This window comes from Syngnathus typhle, linkage group LG11 (genome assembly GCF_033458585.1).
Source record: "Syngnathus typhle isolate RoL2023-S1 ecotype Sweden linkage group LG11, RoL_Styp_1.0, whole genome shotgun sequence".
Lineage (NCBI taxonomy): Eukaryota > Metazoa > Chordata > Actinopteri > Syngnathiformes > Syngnathidae > Syngnathus > Syngnathus typhle.
In genome coordinates this window covers 7312268-7337221 of record NC_083748.1, presented here as the reverse complement: position 1 = coordinate 7337221, position 24954 = coordinate 7312268, and the positions used below count along the sequence as shown (strand labels likewise).

Here is a 24954-nt window from a genome sequence, read left to right as displayed (position 1 = left end):
CCCTCTCTCTCTTGAAGTCATAGTGCGCTTTGATTCACAAACCCTGCCTCTGTCACGTGATGCAAAACTTCAAATATACAGTGCGATTTTTTTTTTTTTTTCCCAGCCACAGAATGCCCGTAGGAAGGGAGACCGGGGTCTACAAGGCTTAGGTTTCACTGAGCTGCCCACCCCCTCCCCTTTTCTCATCGCCTTTGTCTCATAGCACGTTTTACTTTTTACCTATAGCCGTCTCACCAGAGCACAGCCTTTGGTTGAATTTTGACTCGTTGATGGTGTCCAAATATAGTCCACAGCTGACACACGCTAGCACAAGTAAAACGGTCATTAGCGTACAGGCGGACACAAAGACACATGGCAAACAGGGCCGCACACCTTTGGGGGTATCAATATCAACCCGTGGACCAGTGAATGGTGTTTACAATGCCTTGACTTAAACACAGTGGCCAGCCAATGCGGAAAGGCCGAGGGGCCCCAGAACCATTCGTGAGACACACGGGTCGGGGTATGATTGAGACCAAAAGATTGAGGCAAAGACTCATTACGCCAGAGTGGGAAGGAGCTCCGAGAAAATACGTTTTTGTGGAGCTGTGCGCAATTTACTTCCACTCAAAATGACTTAAATAATATTTATATAATATATTATTTATAATAATTTTAAAATAAATTCATTTATCAGCATTTATCTTCTCATGGACACAGAGTAAGCCTAACTCACAAAGTGAAGGAGCGAGGTGTGTTCTTTTATGGAAGGACAGCTATGACTAAAAAAACAACTTTTCATTGGTTGCTTGGACCGTACGTGGAGGGTAGCACATCAAAAAGTGGACTATCTGGTCACATGGCTATTTGTTAAGAATTCCTTTTGTTATAATTTCTTCTTCATGAAAATTCATATGCTTTGATATCATGAAAAGCCAACACCATTTTCATGAATTTCAAACACTTGTGGGAATCCTGCTTTGGAGCACATCTGCATAAAATATTCATATGAATGCCAATCCAGTGAGGCTTTCATATGACAAAGAGCATAGGAAATTGGCTAACTGAGCCACACGTAGTCAAAAAGGAGAATTGTCTGCAAAATATTCAATAGACTGCACATTTACAGTACAAAGACATCATGATAATACACAATATTGCTATGAGTACATTAGACAATTCAAAAATCAAGCTACCATGAGCCCCTTCCCATATTGCCAAGACTGCCTTAATGGTTTCACCAGCTAAAATGAGTTCATGCGTACTCTTCTTTCTTGTGCTTCTGGAGGTTCCTAAGAGGTAACTGGAATCATTAAATGTCGCCCCATGATGAGATCAAACCCGACCAGTGGGCCCTTGAGGGTTCCCGCTACCTGCCTTCTTCATGTCACAGACAAAAGTGTCTGCTCCTGTCTGACTAAACGCTCACAGCTTGGCCACAGCCGCTCAATAAAAAACGATATGCTGTGGAGTGCGTGTTCTTTATAATCTGCTTCATTGGCTTTGGAAAGATGTTATCACAGTATCTGTCCATTAAAGTCAATAGATTAGCTGATGCAGTTAGTCGTGAAGAAAATAGAAATAAAAAACTGGATACAATCTTAATTGATGCAATAAGACAGAGACAGCTACTTAACTTTATGTTTGTTCACTGTAGGCCCCTTCTTCTTGCTCCGTGGGTAAATTAAGCGGAGGAGCCGGTGGGCCACAAGCAGTCCTTCGTACCGTGGAGAGTCTCTCAAGCTGTGCTTCAGCTCAGTGGCGGTATGTAGACACCAGTTTTGTCTTGAAAGGTTTTTCTGTGCTCCCTGACCAAATGAAACCGCATGGTGCCTTTTGACTACACAGCACAAGCACCTACACTTCTTCCATCCTTGAAATGCAGCTTCCTTTTAGACATCATTACCTTTGTTTTCTTTGACAAATTGGAGTCAAGTCACACTTCAATGGGATGATGCTTAGGGAAATAGCAAAGCCTTTTTATATATACGTATATTTATCTTATACAGAATAAATAAAAATGCCTTCCATTAAAGTGAGAGGCCTTTTCAATTGTAACGTGTGCTTTATCTTTTGCACAGATTTCAAGTCTCAGAAAATCTCCATGTCCCATGATTCCAAACAACCTGTATTGTCTAGGAATCACGTCTTTGATAAGGCCACCTCCATTTAAAACGTAGAGTACGTGCGGTGGGTGTGTCGGGATTTTGGATGGGAGAATATACATACGTGAAAAGGGCGTAAGTTCAGACGCTTACAAAAGAAACCATGCATGAACGGGAGAATCAGGCCCGAAATGCTTATTCTCATGTGTCACTGACACAAAGTTGGCCATCAGTAAACTATAACAAACCATCGGGAACGCAGTCATACGGTTCTGTCATATTTAATGCTGACATAAATAAATTTAAGCCATGTGTAGGAAAATGAATATGTGGAAGGTTTAAACACAGGCTCAGACAAAGATCTCAAACACAACGCAGATGGATAGATGTACCAAAAGCACTTTTGTACTTACCTTACTACAAAACAACGAAAAAGACACAACAATGCCAAATGGGCAAAGGGCAGTGCCCCAATGGATCCACCGGAGGGCGCTGTATTTCTTTCCAACATGTATTTCATGTTTAATACAGAATAACGATTTAACGGTAACATCATGTGCCTCATAAGTCTCATATCCCTAATAGTTTCTTTTACATTTATACCAACAATAATTAAGTTACAAACAAGGCCGATTTTCTCAAGATGGCCGTGATGACATCAGCATTTAGTTGTCATCTGATTGGTTGTTACTTCATGATAGCTAGAGAAAGTTTCCTTTTTTAAAATAATGTAAAAATAAACTAACTGCATTGAAATTATGGGAAAAGTAATTTTCAGCGCAGCCATTTTCTGCGCACAGTATGCATATGGTGGCCATGCCACAGTGGCTTACTGTGGTTTTTGTGAATGCACACACAGCATGCACTGGCGCAATGATTCTCTTGCAGCTTGAAAATACTACAATAATAGATACAGTTGGGTCTTAAATCTGCACAATTTTCTTGCATAGAAATATATATGGAGCCCAGTACTGGGTTACGGGTCCGACCACACTTCTAAGTGAGCGCGTCAGTGCAGGAGGTGTAAGGTTACTATTGTTTGTGTTTCTGTGTCAGTGAAATATGCCAAAAGCAGGCCAGTGTGTTACTCCTGGCTGGGTGTAAAAGAAGCAATTTGTGTATTACTCAATGTTAAACAAAAACAAAAGTTATGACACGGAGCCACATCTGGGAAATAAAACACGCAGCATGGGACAGTTTCTTGGTTATTAAGGCCTTGATCGAATGATTGGGAAAAAAAGACAAACAAAATGAGAATCCGTGGGTGCTAAACTATGAATATCTCGGAGTCGACTGTAATTTTTAGTTGTAATATCACTAATCACCACTAAATGGCAGACATGTCTTACACCGCGTCTTATACTTTACTATTCATGAGTAGAAGTAATATTTATTTGCGGATTTGGAATGAGTAGTTTGCATACATGCAAGTATTTTGTCCACATTTAAATTAGCATTAGTCATATACCGTAATTTTCGGACTATAAGTCGCTCCTGAGTATAAGTCACCCCCCCACCCAAAAAAACGCGACTTATAGTCCGAAAATTACGGTAGCTGGTTAGGAAGTGCGCAGCATTGACTGAAAAATTGCGTAACCTCTCAGCATTAAAGTTACCCATCGCTAATATAGATGAACAACAAAGTGTAGAGAACAAAGAAATGGAGTAGCAAATCCGAAGAGGAAAAAGAGAGGCGCTTTTAACTTTCTGGAGAACTGGAAAAGGGGCCCTTTTTGGCAGCGTGCAGTGGAGAAACCGCAGAATGGTGCGACGCTAGAGTTAAGGGTTGAAGGAGGCAGGGGGGTGGAGGGGGGGTAGAGAACAGGGAAGCAGGGCAAAAGAAAAGAAAGACAGGAGAAAAGGGGTGTGTGTGTGTGGGGGGGGGGATTCAGACGGCAGGTTTTAATCAGCAACAGGCTGCTGGTAATGAGATCACTACCCCGCTGCTCTCGGATGGATGTCATGTGAAGCTGTGCGATGCCCAGAGAGGCACGCCGAGGATGACAGGCATGCATGACAAGCCCGCGAGCCGACTCGGACACGCGCTAACATACGAGCGCACGACAGGGCTACAAAGGAGGGGTTGAATCTGTATCAGGTCTAGCATATGTGTACGGGCCAATAAAGTAAGACTAGAAAGTGCACAAAGAACCTTTAACACACCAAATCTCCCTGCTGTTTTTTGCCTCCTTTTATTTCTAACAAGCAAAAGAGCTGACACAAACAATAATCACACCCACACATTCACCATAAACACTTTTCGGGTCCCGGGGCTCCTTTATGTCTCGTCCTCTAAAACGGCCAAACATGGCGACACACAAAGAACATACTGTACCGGCAGGCAAATGTTGGCGAGACGTGCGGGCGAAAAAATAGACCGAAAACGAAGGGGGGTGGGGACGAGGTAAACGAGGGAGCGAAAAGGAAACGAGTGACACTCTGGGTAGCCATTTTGGGGTTAGCAAGTTTACCTCACATTGCGAAATGAAAGGGGTCCTTTCAGTGAAGACTGGAGGCAAAAATCACAGTAAATCATATGCGCACATGGAAATACAAACGAGCTCAAATGAATATTAAAGCACCAAAGCGTATTTGTTGTTTCTGTGTGGGTGAAAAGGGCGTACATGTGCATCCAATGAACACTGAATAGCTCTTCCCGTACAAATGTTCCCCAAAATTCAACCATGATGTCACCATGAACCTGTTGTGAACTCAACACTGTCAACTACCATTACCGTCTCATCCCTCCTCCCAACTCCCCCTCCACCGCACTACCTCTCCGTCCCCATCTTGTTTTCGGCCTTCCGCTCTTCATCTTTCGCCATGCAACATTGTCTGGATGCATTTTTCTTTTTCAACACAAACAGGCGCATGTGCTCCCCCTCCCTCGTAACACCGCCCCCCTCCCACCCCCAGCCACCACCAAACCGCTCACAGCCATTTGGACTGTCTCTACTCTAACAGGGACAGTTTTAATCAGAACAAGCTGGCATATTTTGGCCAGGACCTGCACTTATGGTAATTCAATCAGAACGAGAGGGAAAAGAGGGGGGTAGTGTAAAGGGGCACATAGAGGGTAGAAGAGTGTGAGACGGGGAAATAAGAAAAAACAGAGGGAGGAAAAATGGAGACAGTGGGTGGATTGGAGGTTGGGGTGATTAGAGAAGTTTGATCCACATATGGGAATGATCGTCTCATTACGGCAAATACGTCGAAGTGTTGCCGCCTGGGGGACAGCGACTGATTGGAGGGGCACACCATGACAAAAATCAGATGATTGGATGAGAGAGAAATCATGATGGGTAATTGGAGGAGGAGAAGGACATGAAGACTGGTGGTTCCTAACAAGGAATTTTCCAAATTGAGGTCTTGGAAATTTTAAAGGCTTCCTGCCTGGCGCTGAAAGCCATTTCAGCCCGCGCCGCATCTCCTCACATGGACAGGAAGCATTTAGATGGTCACTACGTCATTTTGCTCAAAAGCTCCATTATGGGCAATGTGTTAAACAGTATTCTTATCTTCACAACAGAACCCATAAAGCACAACTTGTGAAACTATCTACATTTTCAAATATTATTAAACACTCAGGGGGCGTGGCCTGTATACAGCAAAAGAATATATTTTTATTATTTTAAACTCCTAATAAACAGCTCTTCTTATTTCTTCAGGATCAGGGTGTTAGACATTCTTGAGAGGAATTCTTACAGTCTGATTAACTACATTATAGAATACGAAGCGTGTTTTGTTTCTTGATCGTTGCACTTGCTGAAAAAGTACAGGTAAGCTAGAAATGGCTCGTGACTGACTGGTGACCCACATGCGCACAGGAAACACCTGGCAATGACGTGTACATTCTGTTTGTTTTTTGTTTTTAATTCCAACAGGTTGTCTTTTTAAAGATTTATTAGCTCAATTTGGGATGTGGGCGAATGCAGCCCTTGAGGGCCACAGTCTGCTTGTTTTATTGTCTACATTTTCATGGACTTCAAGAGGCTACTGAGGATTTGTTTGGATCTGGTTTGTTTAGATCAGGGGTGAGCAAACCGGCAAGGGACCGCGTAGAGAAAAAAATGACATTCTTCACTGTTTGGACCCTGGGCCCTTTTGGATGTGCTGTGCTGTATTTTTGTTGTGCTCTTGTTCCTCCCTGCCTGAGAGTGATGCTGCTAGCTTCGGTCCCTCATAAGTGGTGATAGCTGATTGGTGAGAATCCAAATTCAGTTCTATTTAATGCAAGACGAATCACATGAAGGAATGAAAATATTGGGAACAACACATGACGTGATGCCACGTCGAACACTGCATGACAGAGTTGAAGTCGTGCACAAAAATGAAGAATGATTCAAGCTGTAAGGTTTTGCATAAAGTTACAGTGAATGAATAATGGATGGTTCCCCCCTGCAGCTTCACCAAATATTAGAATTCCCTATCACCCTTTTGGGACAAAAGTAGATCTGTCAAAATGCTCCAATGTGGCGCTTCCCTCTCGGGATAATATGGCAGCTCATCACAAGAGGCTGCCTGTCAACAGATGTCAGCTTATTTTAACTACCTAGTGGGAAAGTCTGTTTGCCTGCCTGAAACCTTTTTTTTAATTTTTTTTTTTTTATTGAGAGCAAACAAGGACATCAGGCATTAAATATGCTGCAGTCACACTACTATTTTCTTTTTTTGCATGAGACTAATGTCCTCATGACCAACAGGCCTCAAAAGCAGTAAAAGCACACTGTTTTATTGTAACCATCTGTTCAATACATTCTCTTCATATTTCCTTCGGCATGCTAAATATACACTCACAAATCACAACATTGGGTACGATTGCACAATCTAATAAGATCCAAAACAACTTTTTTTTTTAATTGACATAGCAGTAGTAAGCAAATTTAGTATTTATTATTGGAGTGATAGAACTACAATATATCATACGAAGCAATGCATCTTAGGGCCGCATAATTTGGCTACACAAGGTCCTGAACAAAGATCCTATTTTTAAAAAAGCCCATTAACTTAATAACTGCAGAAATATCTCTAAATGATTTGCATAAAGAGATTTTTTTTTATATACATTTGTGACATTCCTGGCCTATTTCTTAGTGCGTGTCAAATGCTACATTACCAAGCTTTTGAAATTTAAGTAAACCACTTTGCTGACTTACATTGCCATTCAGCTCTACCACCAGTGTTATGCAAATACTCAGAAATAATTGGCTAGAATTAATAAGTGATAAGAATGCATTCATACATGACACAAGATTAAAGTACATGACATTACATACAGTATATGCCGCCTCACAAGGCCTATACTTTCTTGAAACATCAGACCGCTGGCCAATATTTGACTTGCTCTCAGAGAGCCTCATGAACATAAGAACACTTCTAATAGTCCCTCAGGGGAATACCTTAAAACCTATTTCTCCATCATGTGTGATGAACCTGCAATCCAAGCAAGGAAACAATGTGGCTCAAAGTAATATAACAAGCATGCATTGTTAGAACGGGCCAGTGACATGCGTATGACCCTTTTTTATAGGAATGATCACATTTTCATCTGTAATGACAAACAGACGAAAAAACGTATGCGAGGCCAAGTTAACGATACACCTCAAACAAGCACACACTGACACCTTGTGGACATAAATTGAAATGACACATTTGGGCATTTTGTGAACTTGCAGTGTCTTAATTTAACCACACAGAGGCGCTGCTGTTTCACTATTGCATCGGGGAAAAAATGTCAGTTTTGGGTTTACAGTTTTCACACAGGTCATTTTCAAGAAACCATTCATTCTGCTACAAGTTAAGTTACTTTTGCTAAATATAAATATTAGTGAACACGTTTGATAGAAATGAAACGGTCACAGCAGTCTTTACACATAAACACTTACGCTTTATAAATATAGTACAAAGTACAAACAAAAACAAGAAGCAACATTGGGATAAAATTGAAATGAAAGCAAATTTACTCGGAACACGAAAAACAGGATTAGGATGTTGCATGTTGGGATTGGTAATTAATGAATATTGTCTCAACAGACAAGGCTTCAGGATTTTTTCCCTCAGGGCTAAAGGGGTGTTTGTGAAAATGAATGTATTTAAAATATGAACTAAAATGCTGGATGAACCATATGGGGTTACTCCGATTTCTAATGGGGCTATAGCACCCCCTAGCCCTGCACCATCTCGGAGTCGAAAACTGCTACAGTAAAATTTGTACAATGACTGCTAAATCCATCCATCCATTCATTTTCTATCCCGCTTGTCCCAATTTAAAATATTGGAAGCAATATGACCCATATATGTAGTATAAATAAACCCAATTAGTGGATGATTTTTTTTATTTGAAATACCATTATGTCAGGGTGTCCACTATAGCCCAATAACGTTGGAGTGACCTTTAAACCTATTTTTTTTAAATGACCACATTCTTGATTGACTTCATCTATCAAGAATACATTCGAGCAGTTGAGAATAACATCACGCTTTGATACAGCCCGGCCATAAAATATGACCCACATTCAATCTCGATAAGCTTGCCGCCAAAGGGCAGCGTTTTCATCTTTTATTCTTTTTTTTTTTTCATGCGACGAGCCCACAATTTTGAGCACATTTGGTTGGTTTTTTCTTTCTTTTTTTTTTCCTTTATTCTTCAGCTCATGTTTCCGCAAGCAGCTTGTGACCTACATTCGGGCGGTCCCAGCCAATCTTGTGCTGATAGCTTGGCTGTGTGCAAACACAATCTGCAGAGAGCAGGAACGTGAGGAGGGTGGGGGAGGGGCAGGGGAAGTCACGCTGAGCACCGCCCACAACGCACGTGCAGAGTGTGACGAAGAGAGATCGTCCAAATGGAAACACACCGCTCACTCGGCCAATCTGCGGCGGACTGTTAGAGCACGGGAGGAATGCACGCAAGGCTGGAAGACATCCGCATTCACTGAAGTATTCAACCCATTCATAAACCATTTGAGACTGTTTTGGTGTGTGCTAACTTGACTTTTGTCACCTGTCCTTATTACACGACACAAGGGCATCGCATTGTTTCTAACTGAGCGAAAAGTGCTTTTTGCTAAAGAGCCAGTGACTCTAATTACCAGAGACACATTTCTTGTGTGTTTTAAAATCCTCAGCCCATAAAAAGGATTAAACTTTTCTGACTAAAGAAATCAAATTTGCCACAGTAAACCTGATGATCTCCCACGACAACACGAAGTGTTTGGGAATCACTGCTCTAGTGTGAAAGAGGCTACCTCCCTGCCCTCCAACAACAGATGGAGCGTTTCACACCGAGTGGGACATCTTGTCAGCTCTCGCTCGCCTCCCTCCATCTTGCTGCGAGCTCAGGCAGCCTATTTGCATAAAATGTGTGTCAGTAGGGCAGCGTTGGCTCACATGCCATGTGCACATGCAGCAGAGCTTTAAGCAGCATTCCAATGTGCAAACAGCCCAATGAGCCGTCTCCGACCGGGGGTTCTCAGCCAATGAGAGGCCGAGCACGAGCGAGCGGAGTGGGGGCGTGAGGAGGAGGCGGAGGACCAGGAGGGTGGGGGCGGAGAGAGAGAAGGAGAGAGACGCATCAACAAACGGACGGGCGGCGGAGGGGACACGAGAAAAGGAGAGAGGGAAAAAAAACGGTCACATTTGTCAGGCACCTGAAAACGTGCTGGTTATTTCAGGACGCGTGTTGCTTATTGATGAGCGGGGTGTGTTTAAACTACTTGCACTCTAATCGTGTTTTCATGGTGACTGTACATGGCAAGCAGTTCAGTGTGACAGAGGAACTCCTTTGAGCCGCACGTCCGTAGAAAGCCATTCACCTCGGAGTTTTTTTCTGGATTGAAGACAGTATTGCTCTATTCCTCCTACTTAAGAGTTTTTGCTCTGCTGACCGGATTTTCTCAAGAACCCCCCAGACCAATGCCCTGTGCACATCCCTGCTCTTTTGATTTGTGGGATACACTCTCTATGCCTTGGCAGTTCAGGACTCTTTCACCTGTTTCACCTACCAAACTCCTCGCCAGCGGCAAACTGAGGCTCTGAACAAAACCAGAACAACGGAAGCAACGTCTGCCTATCTACTAGGAAACATGGAGAACAGCCCCGGAGGTAAGCCGTCTTCTCTATCAACCCATAGCGACATAATGTGTTATAAATGATCGTAACTGTCATTAATGCGGTTGAAAATTGGATGTTGTGCGTGTGTCGTTGGTTTATTTCAAATGTATAAGGTGCTTTACGTGGATACGAAAATATGTGGATGAATAAAACTTGCAATAGTCTTTATTCATGTCCAGGTTCTGTTGCTACTTGATGATCAATCTGACTGACAGCTGCAAGCACAGGAAGCTGCATGCTCTCCATAAGTGACCTTTTGACACTTGACTTTCGAACAATTGCATGTAAACAAACTCACGTGGAGTAAGACCTAAAATGCCCCTCAAGAATGAGGATGCATCTCGCCCCTCCCAAAATGATGACCTTCTTATCGCTTATTTAAATGCATGCATGACACGGCGCACCCAATATGGTGATATCGCCTCTAAAATACCGTGGAAATCCCAACGGAGGCCCTTCTAAGTACGTCAACTTCCCCTATATCGTTTCAAGTGCCATGTCTTTTCCGTGCCCAGTGCATCATGGGTAGAGGCGGCAACGATAATACTTGCCGATCATGCGGCCGGTTTCCTACACGCGGCCCCGCCTCGCCCCACCTCGAGCACACAACACGTGTAACAACCTCGTTGTCCACGTGCCGCGCATGTTTCCTCTCAGCCTCGCCCCTTACGGATGCTCCTCTCCAAGCAGGCTCGTGCACGCTTGCTCGCTCCCGGGGGCCAGCACGGGGATTCCTCTGTGTTCTCAGTGAGTTTGGTCAGTGGGTCAGAGCGGTTTAAAAGTGTCCTTCAATAAGGATGCTTTGCAAATTACTCATTAGCAGTCACAATCAAGTGTACTTCATTGTATTCTAGTGAATTGAAACATATGTTCATCCGGTAAGACCAGCTTTTCTGGCCAGCCAGAGTCCTTAACACGAGCCTTTAATTTTCTTTCATTTAATATAATTTCATGAATCAGTTCTTTTGTGGCTTGGAGGGATGTTTTCCAGTACTGATGCTCATGAACTTTCTGGTCAGAGTCAGCAGGAGGGTTGACTAAGTCATGCAGCGCAATAGAAAAATATTATTTGTAAAAAAAATGTGTCCCCAGAAGTTAATTATTTGCTCTTTACAAGTTGAATATGAAAAGATGTCCATATTATCAACTGGATTTTCACTTATCCGATTCAGGGTCATAGTGAAGCTGGAGCTTAGCCCAACTGACTTTGACCGACCGACTACCAGGCAATCGCAGGGCGGGTGTTAACATGTGCGTACGCATGTCTGAATGCGTCACAAATGTACTTAACACCACGAGGAACATTCTTCTCGATTTCTGGAGGAGTTAAGATGACGCAGATATCAAAACTCTGTGAGTCACATCTGTGGTCTAGGTTACGTTGACAAGTAACGAAGTTATAGTACATATCGCTGGTAATGAAATTGGTACAACCCGCCTCTACCAACCGAGGTTTGTTGTTCATGAAGTTCGGTCGATCACTTTGACCTCCTTTGCCAAAACATCCCGTTCATAAAACATACAAGGCCAGCCTTTGCACGTGGGTTAGGGCTTACCACCCATGCACAACTGTAAATGTTCACACAGAGGTTGGGGGGGGGGCGGGTGTCTGTGAGTCATGACATGAGATTGATGTTTATACAGTAAGCTTGCCAGGGTCAGATGCCTAGGAGGCGGGAGTACACGAGATGGGAAGTCATAGAGAACTGGCAAGTGGGAGGGGGGGTGGTTTGTTTTGTTTATTCTATAGCTCTTCGGGCCCTGTGCGAGTCCACAGATCACGTGTTTCAACTTGTGCATGACTACAGCGCTGTATTCTCAGAGTTCACTGTGACACCCAGTCAAACTAGATTCCACGAAGTTGTTAGGGGGCCGACTGAATAGTTTTCACTGGAGAGGGCGGATGAGCAGCGTGTTGCTGAATGAAGTGAGGAAGTTTGTACCATGTGACGCCGGCTGTGACTCAGATGGTACACATGTTCATAAAACCTTGTTCACACACACACACACACAAACGAACAAGCAGCACATGGATCATCAGTGTGTCAAGTCACGGCTACCTCAGGCTCACTCGTAGTTGACACGTGTGAGGAAGGACAGGAATTAAGAAGGGAGGCACTTAAAGTCTCCAAGAAACACAGCACGTTTTTTCAAGGAGAGCACTGGAGCAAGAGGCTAATCAGCTTTTCGTGGCTGATTCAAGGTCATTAATGGGAAACGTACACAAAAAGAAATGATAGTGGGAATGAGCCAAGGGTAAACAGGCTCTACTAGTAATCTGGTAGACCAAATAGCAAATTATCTGTGATTAACACAGCAACGTGACAAGTTTATCTATATATCCTTTTTGACAACCTAACCCTCTCCAAATAATCTAACTGCTGCTATAAAGCGATGTATACTTGTGATAAAAATAAATCTAGTCTTAAAATTATTCAGTTGGCCCACAATTTAACACGAACAGTATTCTAAATTCACTGATCCAAAGTATTATATATTGAAAGCACAGTGACAATGTGGACTGGAGCCAATCAGTTAGCTTCAGTATTCCCAACGTGATCTAGGCCGAGCGCCGATTATGGCACTGCTGCTGTTGTCTACACGAGACTGCGCAAAAGGGCCTTGTGAGCCGGGCGGGAACTGTGTCAAGAGTCCATGTGAGCTGGCGGTCAGGTGGCTGGCGGATAGATGGGTCTGCGTGCTCAGAGCCAAAGAGAAGAGGGAGGGTGGGTGGCTGGTAGGAGGAGAGGAGGATGGAGACGAAGGGAGGGGTAGCAGGAGGCGTAAGGATTGTGGTGAAGCGAAAGCGGGCGGGCGGGGAAGGAGGGAGGGAGTTGGCTGGCTCAGGCTGCACGTGAGAGGGAGTCTTTCATCTTGTGGGAAGAAAACTGTCTGCAAAACAAGGGGGATGGCTGCGGGGGAGTTGCATTCAGGGGTAATAGGGCATTTCCAACTTGATGTGACATCTTTGAACAAAGGCCACGTTTATAGCTCATATGAGGCACATGGAGTAACAAAAAAAAAGCTGCAGATAGATAAATGTAAGAAATATTTATGTTGACTTTTTTTTTTTGCAGCACTATTATATTAAGACAATTAAATATTACATGTAAATGTGAGGATCTACTTTCATGGAGCAAAAGAAAAACAAATGATTAAAAATGTCACTCACCATTAGCTACGCTTCACCGAGCCGTGGCTGTTTGGCGCATTCGAACAATGATTATGACCCTGATTGAATAACAACTCACTTGGCAGTTTGTTATTGCAAAATGAATAAACTTGTTGGCATGCAATAATAATAATAATCCTCCAACGAAGCATCACTCTATTAAATCTATTCGGGGTCGAGTCAAGTCGTTAGCTTTCAGCTAATTCTGGACGTTGAATTCAATATTTAATTTCTCTGCATGTTTTTGTGTATTCCCCAGGTGGTGTCATCCTTTATGCCGGCTCCTCTGGCAGTGCCAGCCCAAGTCCTGGCAGCCCATCCAGTGGATACCAAACCCAGTCGCCCTCCTCCCACTCGCAACCCTCATCCCCAGAGGGTATCTCCTTTCAGGAGATTGGGGCCATGAAGCAGCGAGGGGAGCAAAGGGGAGGGACGCCTTCCCCGAAAATGGTCTTCCAATTTCCAGAAGTCAACAATGCTCCAGCTGCCCAAGTTACAACTGTGTCATCGGCCACCTACAGCCATCCCACAGTGGCCAAAAGACCTTGTGGCTTTACTAGCACCTTCCCAAGTAAGTACATACATAGCCTCTCGTCTCCCACCTGTCGTCTTCTTTTTCCGTCTACCTGCTAGCAGTTAGCTATTGCGTTCCTCTCATAAATGGTGTGCTTACGTCTTCACAGAAACCGGAGGGATGGTGCTTCTATGCAAAGTGTGTGGGGACATCGCATCCGGATTCCATTACGGCGTCCACGCCTGTGAGGGCTGCAAGGTGAGCTCGCCAAAGCGTTATTCCCTTTACCTGGCAAAATCGTATTTCTGCCGGAGATATTGAACGCTCCTCTCATTTGTCTGCAGGGTTTTTTCAGACGCAGCATTCAGCAGAATATCCACTACAAGATGTGCGTGAAGAATGAAAACTGTCTCATCATGCGCATGAACCGAAATCGCTGCCAACACTGCCGCTTTAAGAAGTGTCTCTCCGTGGGCATGTCCAGAGATGGTAAGAGATGTGCACGCACTATAAATGGAACGTGAGGCATTTGCATCGCAGGGCGAGTTGTTCAGTGGATCACAATGATCAATTACGGTGGATTATAAATCCACAGTCATCATTTTAAGAAGCATTGCTGCTTTTCACTGGTTCTTTCACTCTCCTCTATCCTCCCTCCCGCTTTCGTTTGCAGACTTCAGTTTCCTCACTCGTTGCCTTCTGATTTATGACTAGAGGAGCTTAAGAGTCCCAGTAGTCATCAATCACCGAGAAATTGCGACAAATATAGTTTATTTTGGGAAATTGGGACACCAGAATTGGTGATCATGCACTCAGCGTGATGCAGAGCCTAACCTCTGCTTTCAGGCAATCTTTCATTAATCATGCCAAAAGTGAGTGTTCCACTTTAGGTGTTATACATGTAATCTGGCCTTTATTGAAAATGTTCACCGCAAGGGGCTCCGGCCTCTTGGGAGATGGGCAAACTAGGTGACGATACATCATCTCTTTTTGGAGCAAACATTTTTAGTTGACCTCAAAAAGCTGGAATATAATGTAGGACTGAAAAATTGCCAGATAATTCAGTAGCTCACAGCAAAGGCAGAATTATAAGTAAGAATATTATAAAGGTATGCTTAAGAACCGGTTAATCGTTGGGATTTATGTTTGTTAATCTGCCGGAATCATTTTTATGTCATGTATTGATTGGCAACATTTGAAAATGTCTTTTCCTCACCCAAACTAATTTCTACCTCCCCTACCTGCCTCTTATCTTTTTTAACCTTGCCCTTGGTCAATTTATAAAGGACATCATATTTAGCACTGTTGACCCAGTGACCTAGTTCTTCAGCTCAAAAGAAAGGACGCGTTCAAATTTGAGACAGAATGCGAGGAGTGACGGGGGGGAGGGGGGCATTGTGAGAGCACGGACGGAACTATAAATAGGGCTGTAAGAGCAGGAGCGGTAAAAAGAGGGGAGGGCTGACCGTAATGTTGGAGGGAAGGAACGAGCTGTCCGATGAGGTGACGACTTTAGAACAACATTAATGTCGAGGCTTTTGAATTTCTAAACTGTGACTGTTTGTAAAAGCATCAAATTTGGGCTTTTGCAGAGTGTGCGTTCTAACAGAAGGGCTCTCTCTCTCTCTCTCTCTTGCTTCCTCAGCTGTGCGTTTTGGTCGCATTCCCAAACGGGAGAAACAGAGACTCTTGGATGAGATGCAAAGCTATATGAACAGTCTAAATGAATCCGCCTCCATGGAGATGGAGATGTCACCTCCCTCCGACACCCACTGCAGCCCAAAGAACCAGACCAACGAAGGAGCGGGCTCCGCAATGCAGTCGTACCAGAGCGACTTAATAAACAGCGAGAGGAAAACGCTCAAGAGACCCGCCAGCAACAGCAACATCGGAGCTACTTTCCACAACGCTCCTGCGCAGGTGCAGGACGCGGCCCCAGCACAGGCGCGCCACACGTTCCAGGGAGACCTGACATCGGGATACGGCGTCCCCTCCAAGTGTCCCGTCGCCCACAGCAACAACGACAACACATCCAATAATAACGCCAACACTTCCAAGTACAACTTCAGCAATCAAAATCAGTGTCCCGTTCGTGGCGGCCTTTCATCTCAGCACTTTGCGGGCAATCAGAAGACTGATTCTCAGAACCAAAATTCCTGTCCTTGGAAACTAAACGGTGGAGCCAAAGTCTTGGTGAGCCTTGAAACATTCTTCCATTTTTTTTCACTCCTCATAATGTCAGTACGAGGGAGCTCATGTATCTGGTCGTTTTGTCTTCTCCTAACAGGCATGTCCGCTCAACTCTTGTCCGGTGGCTCCGGCCAGTCGCTCCAGTCAGGAAATGTGGGAGTCCTTTTCGCAGTGTTTCACCCCTGCCGTCAAAGAAGTGGTGGAGTTCGCAAAGAGCATACCGGGCTTCCAGACTCTCAGCCAACAAGACCAAGTCATGCTACTCAAATCTGGCACTTTCCAGGTACATTGTGTAACCTTGTATGGCTTGTTTACATGCGATAACGGCGGCAGCCTCCGAAGTTCGTCCAATGACTCTTGTATTGATTTGCAGGTGCTGATGGTGAGGTTCTGCTCATTATTTGACCCCAAGGAGAGGACCGTGACCTTCCTCAATGGGCAGACATACTCCCTGGCATCGTTACGGGCGCTGGGCATGGGTGTTTTACTGGACGCCATGTTTGATTTCAGCGAAAAGCTCGCCTCTCTGGGTTTGGAACCAGACGAGATGGCTCTTTTCATGGCCGTCGTGCTTGTTTCAGCTGGTAAGACACAAACTTATCAAGGCGCAACACGTTCCCATTCCGTCCATGTTTCTAACTTATTTCCCTCCCGTTACCTTTAGATCGTTCCGGTATCGTGGATGTGGGAGCGGTCGAGCAACTGCAGGAGAACCTAATCAAAGCTCTGCGCACACTAATTACGAGTCGCCGGCCGGACGACAGCACCCTCTTCCCCAAGCTGCTGCTACGTCTGCCGGACCTGCGAACCTTGAACAACCAGCACTCTGACAAGCTTTTAGCGTTCCGCATTGATCCGTAAACGAGCACGAGGCCCGCTGAGATATCTGCTTCGGTGGGTGGGTGGGGGGGGGCTTCTTGGCTTCCTATTCAAGCCGGGCCCGCCGCAGATGTCGGCCCCTGCGTGACGGATGCTTGTTGTTGGAACTTGGCCGAGTGCGATGGCGTGAGAGAGGGGACTCTTAAAAAGCTCAGCAGGGGAGGCGGAAGCCCTTGAACTCAACCGATTGCTTGCTTCCAAGACTGTCAGTTAAACGACTTCAAACTATGTTCTTCCTGGTTGGTTCACCAAATGCTGACCTCTCCTCCCTGAAGTTCTCTGTCGGTCTATTGTCCTCTAATCCAACTAGGCAGCAAAGCACACACACACACACACTCCAGGAGCTTGTACAAACCTTCACCAATGACGGATTTTGACTGTACATTCTCACCTCACCTGTAAATGGCATGCTCCAGACATCAACAAGTCCTCCAACCCAGAGTAGATGAGAGCAATAGAGATGAAGCCAAGCTAAAAGAATGGTTCATATGTGCTCCCATCAGCTATTTTCACATCATGAGTAAATCACCTTATTGTGGAATGAGAGATATATAATGATGTATTTTTAAGAAATGGAAATAAGTTGTATTGTGTCGCTATGTGCTAATCAGGGAGAAATTATTGGTCGCTCAGACCGAGTCTGATGGGTTTTCACTGAATATGTTTTTTGTAAATTTTTGTAAATATTATGCTTGGTTGGTAGTATGAAGAGTCTTGGATATGTTAATGAAGATGTTAAGTATTGCATTAAGCCAGCATCATTAACAATATATTATAAATTGCTCCATAAACTGCATTTGAACCATGCACTCTGAATATAAACTTTTTATTTGAGAATATATGAACGAACTAAATGTCTTGTCAATTGACTGCATCACTTGTGTATATTTTGTAACTGTTTTGTGGTTACACCATAGAGTACTATTATTAAATAATGTTATAGAGAAATTCCCCCGTGCTCTTTTTCATTCTTAATTTTCCGAACAGGATGTTTTCATCAGCATTATCAATGCCAAGACACGACATGCACAGTAACCTAGCAACAGAAGCAATGTCTCCACTGGTCTAAAAGGCACGACGGCATAATCAACAAGGGAAATCGGAATTTTCTAGGGCGTGCTAATAAGTAAATATGCAAAAACAAATACGCAAAATAAATATTTGGGGTTGCCAAGCATCTAGAAGGAGCTATTTTCCCCACGTAAAATGATCATGGACATGGCGATTCCAAAATTGAAGAGCTCCCCAGACAGGCTATGAGACAGAACAAAGAGAATCGCCTCATTCATAAAAGTCCTTGGAAATTTGTACTTGGTTACGTTGAGGAATAATATCTGAAAACAGGAACTAATCTTTATGACCATAAAATTTGCCCCAATTTTAAAACCAGCCTAGAGTGGACTCATATGACCTCTGCCCAATTGTGATTGATGATAAAATGTCAAGATGATCTCATCTAGCACAATTTAGCAACATCCTGTGGGTTCCTTTCTATTTATATAATTATTATACTTATCATGCTCCCTAAAAGAGGAATGGAAATTCTATTTTTATTCTTAATGTGCCATTTCAAATAACAAACATGTGACAATGCTGAGGCAGCAGTGCACCATAAAATCATGAATTTGAGCAAGGGTCAACAAATCCAAAACGAGCAAGCCTAGTTCACAGGACCACACCTGTTTGGGAAGGAATAGCAGAAAGGCGGAGCAGGTGTTAAGTTTGACATTCAACACTTGCCCTGTGGTGTTGAAAGCAAATGCCACTGTCTAACAAGTTTTCGAAACGCTACAGCAGACAGTGACATCACACCTCATTTCGTAATTAAGTATTATGAAGGCATACATATGCTGTTATATACTTTGCTTGGTTTTGCATTAAAGGCACAGGCTGATAATGCATTTAAAGTTTAAAGGTAATCTGCTGGAGTTTCTTTGGAGGCAATGACAATAGGGGAGGCAATGGAGGTTTTATACACTATTCAGCATTTGTTTTCCTGCAGCCAATGGAGTGAATCTCACTTAAGGAGTTCAAAACTTTGCAGAAAAAGGCAAGAGGCAATGTGATCTTTAAGAACCCTGAGGATGTCTGAAATGCAGACACCCCCTTATTATAATCATATTAATGAAAGAAAAAAGATAATAAATGGCCGTACGTGTTTCACAGGTATTCTCTTTCACTTCCGGGTCTTCAAATAAATGAAGTAAACCAAAGCATCAGCTCAGCTAATGTTTTGATCCAAGCCAAGCCACTTCAGGACACCCTAATGTTCTGCTGGATCATATTTCACAGCTCAGGTTTAAAGGGAGATGAGCTCCAAACATAGCTGCAAACTGGTTGTTTAATAAATTGTGGATAAAAAGGGCTACACGTCACTATTTGTGACCATGACTACTTTTTGGGCAGAGACGCGCAAAATTTATTTGAAAATGAAACATTGAATTTCTTATACTGTCATCTCCTGCCATCTGGCGGAGAGACGATGGCATTGCATGCAGAAATATTAAATCCCAGAAATATAAGATTAGCAATAATTCAATCACTAGTCAATGCATGAATCAAATACTTGGCTCACATATGCAACAATCCAATAATGTACACAACAAAATGTTTCCTCACAAAAATAATAACTCAATTTCAAACAGTGATGAGGGGCTTTTTTCTTTCAATTTTGCATTATTGGGTACTTAGAATAGAACGGAACCACAAAGTGGAGAAAAAAAAAGATTGTTGTGATTTCCCATCATGCTCAGGTGCTTCACAGTCCAATGACTGCCAGACAAACGGCAGCTATAATTGCAAAACCTAAAAAATTAACTTGTGTTATCTCTTTGGCATTGTTATATTGGATTTATGAGTTTCTACTCATGTGACTTTAGTACTGATCAAGAATGACAGTGCTACGTGCAAGCAAGCCACCTAACTGAGCCCGCTACCTGCTGCAAAACGTCATCTTGAGGTGATTGTAACACAGATCGGGAATGCTATTTGTTGGAAAAGTAAAGTTCAGGATTGAGTACGTGCTAAATTGCACTTGCATTCGTGCAGGAAAGGGGAGGATGTGAGTCGATCGTCAACTTGCGATGCGATGGTGAGTCCAACATTTTGTCGAGAAAGTACATAAAATGTTTTGTTAAACATGCAAGTATTTCGCCTGGAGTTGTCGTTTTCACAAAAAGCATTATGCACAAGACAAAACAAAAAACACACACAAACAAAGTGGCTGTGAGTTGTATTTGTTGAGTTGTTTTTCCTTTAATTTATTTCACTGATTGAGGCAGAATTCGCCGATCTAGTGCTGTTTCATTGAACCATCGCACAAATATTATTTACATCAGAAAAAAATCACAGCATGTCACAGAACATGAATGTCACAGAATTGTCACAGTATATTGAAATATAGTCGATTCGTAGCGTGTATTTGCTGCTACAGGGTTGACACCAGGAATAGGTTTGACAGTCACTTTTTTTTTTCTTCAACTTTTAAAAATAATTGTACATCTTTGTTGGTTTGGGGTATTTTTTCCTTTTTTTCCTCAATAAAAAAAAAAAAAAAACATGTCTTTTTGTTGGCTTAGGATACTTTTTTAGGGGGACAGTTTTTCAATCAGAAACCCTATATGTGTGCCTGCCAAGGGAGTGATGTAAAGCTTGCCAGTAAATCTCATTATTAAACCATGTGACGGTCATAAGAGCATCATAATGTTCTTAACTTTCATCTTATTAGTCAGCAATTACCAAACCAGTCTCTTACACTAAGCATGAGGTCATAGGTCACCTGGTTGAAGATGGAGTTGAAATTAAGGATCATGTTTGTACTTTACAGGAGAAATGAATATTGTCTGTGATGCCAATGATGTTTATGGTCCATGATCTCAGAATTATTGAAGAAACCCAATGATACAATATAAATGCAATTCAAAATTTGAGTGATTTATTGTTTGCTCTTCGATGATGGAGCATCTCAAATGAAGGAGAAAGGCGTCATTGAGAGAATTAAACAACACATTTATTTATTTAAGAACAATGGTACAGTCTGGCTTTATCTGGATGTTTGGAGACTACCTGTACTCTTCTAGAACACGCTCGTTAGAAAAAGAAAGAGGGGAGGTGGATCGGGGTTAGAAAGAGATTAACCACATGGAGGATGGACGGTAAAGCTGCTACGTAATCCGCAGCGTCCAAACAAAATCAGGGCAACAACAACTCGCATACTTTGCATGACATGCAAGCGGTCAAGTGAGGAACACGGAGCTGAGAGTCTTCTGATTTTTGGATCTTTTTGGGAGAAACAGACTGACAACAAAACATCTTCCTCCTCCTCAACATCATCATCACCAAGGGAGAACCATGAAAAAGGCAAAGGTATGTTTTAATGTTGAACCACCGATAACTGTTTAACGTTGTTGCAAGATAGTCGTTAATCTGTAACCGTGATATAAAAAGTGTTCTCATATATTAGTGTAAAAGAATAAATGTCTTGATTGTACATTATTTACATTGCTAGCTTCTTTTAGATGTAGAGGCCGCACATTCAATGTAATATTTGTGTTTGTGTTAAATGCGCTAGTGACTTTGGAACATTGGAAAAATAATTCACTTCTCTCATTGTTGATTGTGAGCTACTCATTGTTAAAGTTAGACTGCTACGGGAACATCGTTTACTTCACTATGACACCGACATTGAAACAGGAGTTCAGAACAGCTAAAGAGAGCTACTTTCTTGCAGTTCAAGTTTTATTCCAGAAAAATCATCCACGTGTGTAGTATCAAACTCGATCTGGGCCACCACATCTTTTTTTATTTTAATTTTTTTTTGCTAACCACAGCAAAGTCAAGGTATACTTCCTATTGGACAAAAATTGGAACTTACTTAATACAGTAAACTCAGTGTGAAGTTGAAAATATATAAGGCAATACTTAAATGCAGGGGAAATAGCGTCTTTTGCAATATTAGTAATATGATGAGGTGATTATACAGTACCAGTCATAAGTTTGGAAACCCCTTCTAATTCTGTGTTTTTTTTCATTATTTAAAAAATCCTCAAATTGTAGATTGATCATTAATACTTTTGGAATTATATGGTAAACATAAGATGTTAATCAAAGCCAATAATAGGTAAATCAGAGTCTTCGAAGTAGGCACGTGTCGGTATTTTCTCACTCAGCTTTATGATGCATGCTTTATGATCTGGATTTACTTTCAGTTCACAGCGGCACATTATCAAGAGCTTGAATTTCTTAGCTTGAATTGTTTCAAAACTTTTGACTGGTACTTCCACATATGATTTCCACAATCAGGACGCCCTATAAGGTAAACCCAAACTACGGTTTGGTCCGTGATGACAAAATATTTTGACACTCTTTTTGACTATACGTGCAGTTCAAGTGATTTCAACACGGTTTATTTCAGCAGGTCGACAATGGCAATGAACCACCAACATATCAGGAAACGGTGGCAGGTAAAATGCTAAAAACATCTCGTTAAATTATTAAAATACACTTTTTTAATTTTTCATATTGTGACAATGTTAAGATCATATCTGTGTTTTCTCTCAAAGGCATTGAGGAGATGCAGGTCCAGTTTTTGTGGGATGACCAGACCGTCAGGCGGACCTTCATCCGGAAGGTAAACGTATTATTTTACCAGCAAGAGTAATACTTGTATATGACAACTATTTAGAAAGTAAAGGTGCTTGATGAAGACACAAACTTTCTTTGCAGGTCTATGCCATTCTCATGGTCCAACTCTTAGTGACTGTGGGAATTGTTGCCCTCTTTACATTTTGGTAAGATCTCTTCCATATACTAATACAATTATGCATACTGTGAACTCACTGACCGCAATATTAGCAAAACTGGTGTGCCGCTAGTCACAAGCAACCCCCACCTGATCATATCAACAGCTTTACCTAGACAAGTGCTATTTATCTCAAGATAACATGTCCAACAATACTAACTGCAGCTCTGCTTACCATTTGGCTTTGACATAAAACACTTGAAAGAGGCGGATCTTCACCCAGCCTAGTTCCCAAGTCACGGGCAGATTAATTTCGAGTGAGGGCCTTTATTATGTAAATGAGCACAACTGTGATGTCACCAGCCCAACATTAGGTTGTCCCTAATTAAGTGGCCAGTGATTGCTAGATGTCATGCACTCTTAACGTTCTCTCCATTTTTCTGTTTGTTTTTGCAGCGCACCCGTCAGGTTCTTCATCCAGACTCACCCCAGCTTGTACATGGCATCTTAGTAAGTGCAAGCGCATCAACTTGTATTCAAGTGTTACATTTTGTTTTTAATCTTGTTGTTTGACCTTTGTGCACAGTCTCCTGTTCTTTGTCACATACATCGCTCTGTCCTGCTGTGGGGACTTGAGGTAACGCTATTTTTCAATTATTAAAAAAAGACCCAATCCTGAGAATCTATGAACGGAATCATAATCTTTTTTTTTTTCTTGTTCCTCAACAGGAGGCAGGTTCCCTGGAACATCATTTTGTTAGTTATCTTTGTGAGTATTCCTCATTGTTATTATGAGTGTGTGTGTGTGTCTGGCCAGCGTGAAATATCTGCTTTCTCTCATCGCACAGACTTTAAGTATGGCCTTCATGATGGGATTTGTGTCGAGGTGAGTTCATATTTGGGTCACATGGACACTGATTTTGATTGCGTGTTCCGCTCTGTAGTAAGAAATATGCGACTGAGCTAGCTCGTCCTTTCTCCAGCTTTTACAACACCAAGTCGGTGATGCTGTGTTTGGGAATCACCGCCATTGTCTGCTTCTCTATCACCGTCTTCAGCTTCCAAAGCAAAGTGAGTCAAAGATGACTCTGGATAGATAGATAGATAGATAGATAGATAGATAGATAGATAGATAGATAGATAGATAGATAGATAGATAGATAGATAGATAGATAGATAGATAGATAGAGCACAATATGAGCTTTAAATGTGGTATAATTCTTTTTTCTTTTCCTATTTTCAGGTTGACGTGACTTCCTGTCAAGGCATCCTGTTTTCGTTATGTATGGTCATGTTGCTGGGCGCCATCGTTCTCACCGCCGTGCCGTTTGGATACGTACGTTCCCATAACGGCTCGAAAATAACAATGTCGTAAATGTGATGCCCCCGTGTGTTAACCAAAAGGGATTAGCGTCACAGATAATCTAGTCGTTACCTAAATTAGAAGTGCGCTATCCTTCTTAGCAGTGTTTTGTAATTAATAATGACCTAAATTAGAAGTGTGCTATCCTTCTTAGCAGTGTTTTGTAATTAATATCTTTGTTCCAGATTCCTTGGTTACAAGCCATTTACGCCGTCTTCGGAGCCATCCTCTTCACTCTGGTGAGAAGCACATTTACTATTTCAATTGCCAGCTAGACACAAAATCCACATTTGGATCACCAAAGTTTTGACACGCGTGTCTGCCCTGTGCAGTTTCTGGCATTCGACACGCAGATGCTGCTTGGGAACAAGCGCTTCAGCATCAGTCCAGAAGAATATGTTTTTGCCACACTCAGCATCTACCTGGACATCATCTACCTGTTCAGCTTCCTGTTACAGCTCGCGGGAGGAGGTCGCGACTGAAGCGCATCCTCGTATGCGAGCTCTGGTCGTCTTCGCTGAAGTCTGGCGGTTTGCAAATTTACAAAACTTTACCACGCTTTACCTTTGTGTCAGCCTTTTTAGAACGTGTGCACGTTGTGGGGATTTTGACTGGTGTGATTTGTGACATAATACCTGACTGTAATACTCCTTTGGTTGGACAGGAGAAGGAATTACAGTAATCTGTGATGAGCTGTCCTTTCATTCCATAAGGACAGTATGGGAGTGAGGACTGATGAAAGTCTGGTGAACAACTTGCACTTTTTAAATCTGGCGCGGTTGAGTTTGTGTTCATGACCATTTGTTGTATTTGATGCAGATCTTTTATACATGTTGTGACCGTTTTATTCATAAAGAGCAAGTGTGTGTCACCAATTATAGTTGATGTGATGTGTATTAA

At 42.6% G+C, this 24954-nt stretch overlaps 2 protein-coding genes across 3 annotated transcripts; both read left to right on the top strand.

Moving 5' to 3' along the window:
- The first annotated feature begins 9636 nt into the window (after window positions 1–9636).
- On the top strand, window positions 9637–17899 carry nr1d4b (nuclear receptor subfamily 1, group D, member 4b). Its single transcript, XM_061291719.1, has 8 exons — window positions 9637–10187; window positions 13628–13939; window positions 14052–14140; window positions 14227–14371; window positions 15528–16075; window positions 16170–16355; window positions 16446–16656; window positions 16737–17899. Exons 1-8 carry the CDS (start codon window positions 10169–10171, stop codon window positions 16931–16933), a joined length of 1707 nt encoding a protein of 568 aa, XP_061147703.1. The 5' UTR covers window positions 9637–10168; the 3' UTR covers window positions 16934–17899.
- Window positions 17900–21236: 3337 nt separating this feature from the next.
- faim2b (Fas apoptotic inhibitory molecule 2b) lies at window positions 21237–24888 on the top strand. Of its 2 annotated transcripts, none has more exons than XM_061290612.1 (12): window positions 21237–21316; window positions 22368–22413; window positions 22513–22580; window positions 22676–22740; window positions 23148–23201; window positions 23278–23328; window positions 23421–23460; window positions 23540–23577; window positions 23675–23762; window positions 23935–24027; window positions 24240–24293; window positions 24387–24888. In XM_061290612.1, the coding sequence occupies exons 1-12, from the start codon at window positions 21302–21304 to the stop codon at window positions 24534–24536; spliced, it is 762 nt and encodes a 253-aa protein (XP_061146596.1). In that variant the 5' UTR covers window positions 21237–21301; the 3' UTR covers window positions 24537–24888. The 2 variants fall into 2 exon arrangements, with proteins under 2 accessions (XP_061146596.1, XP_061146595.1); XM_061290611.1 differs by having other exon boundaries at window positions 22365–22413.
- Window positions 24889–24954: the final 66 nt, after the last annotated feature.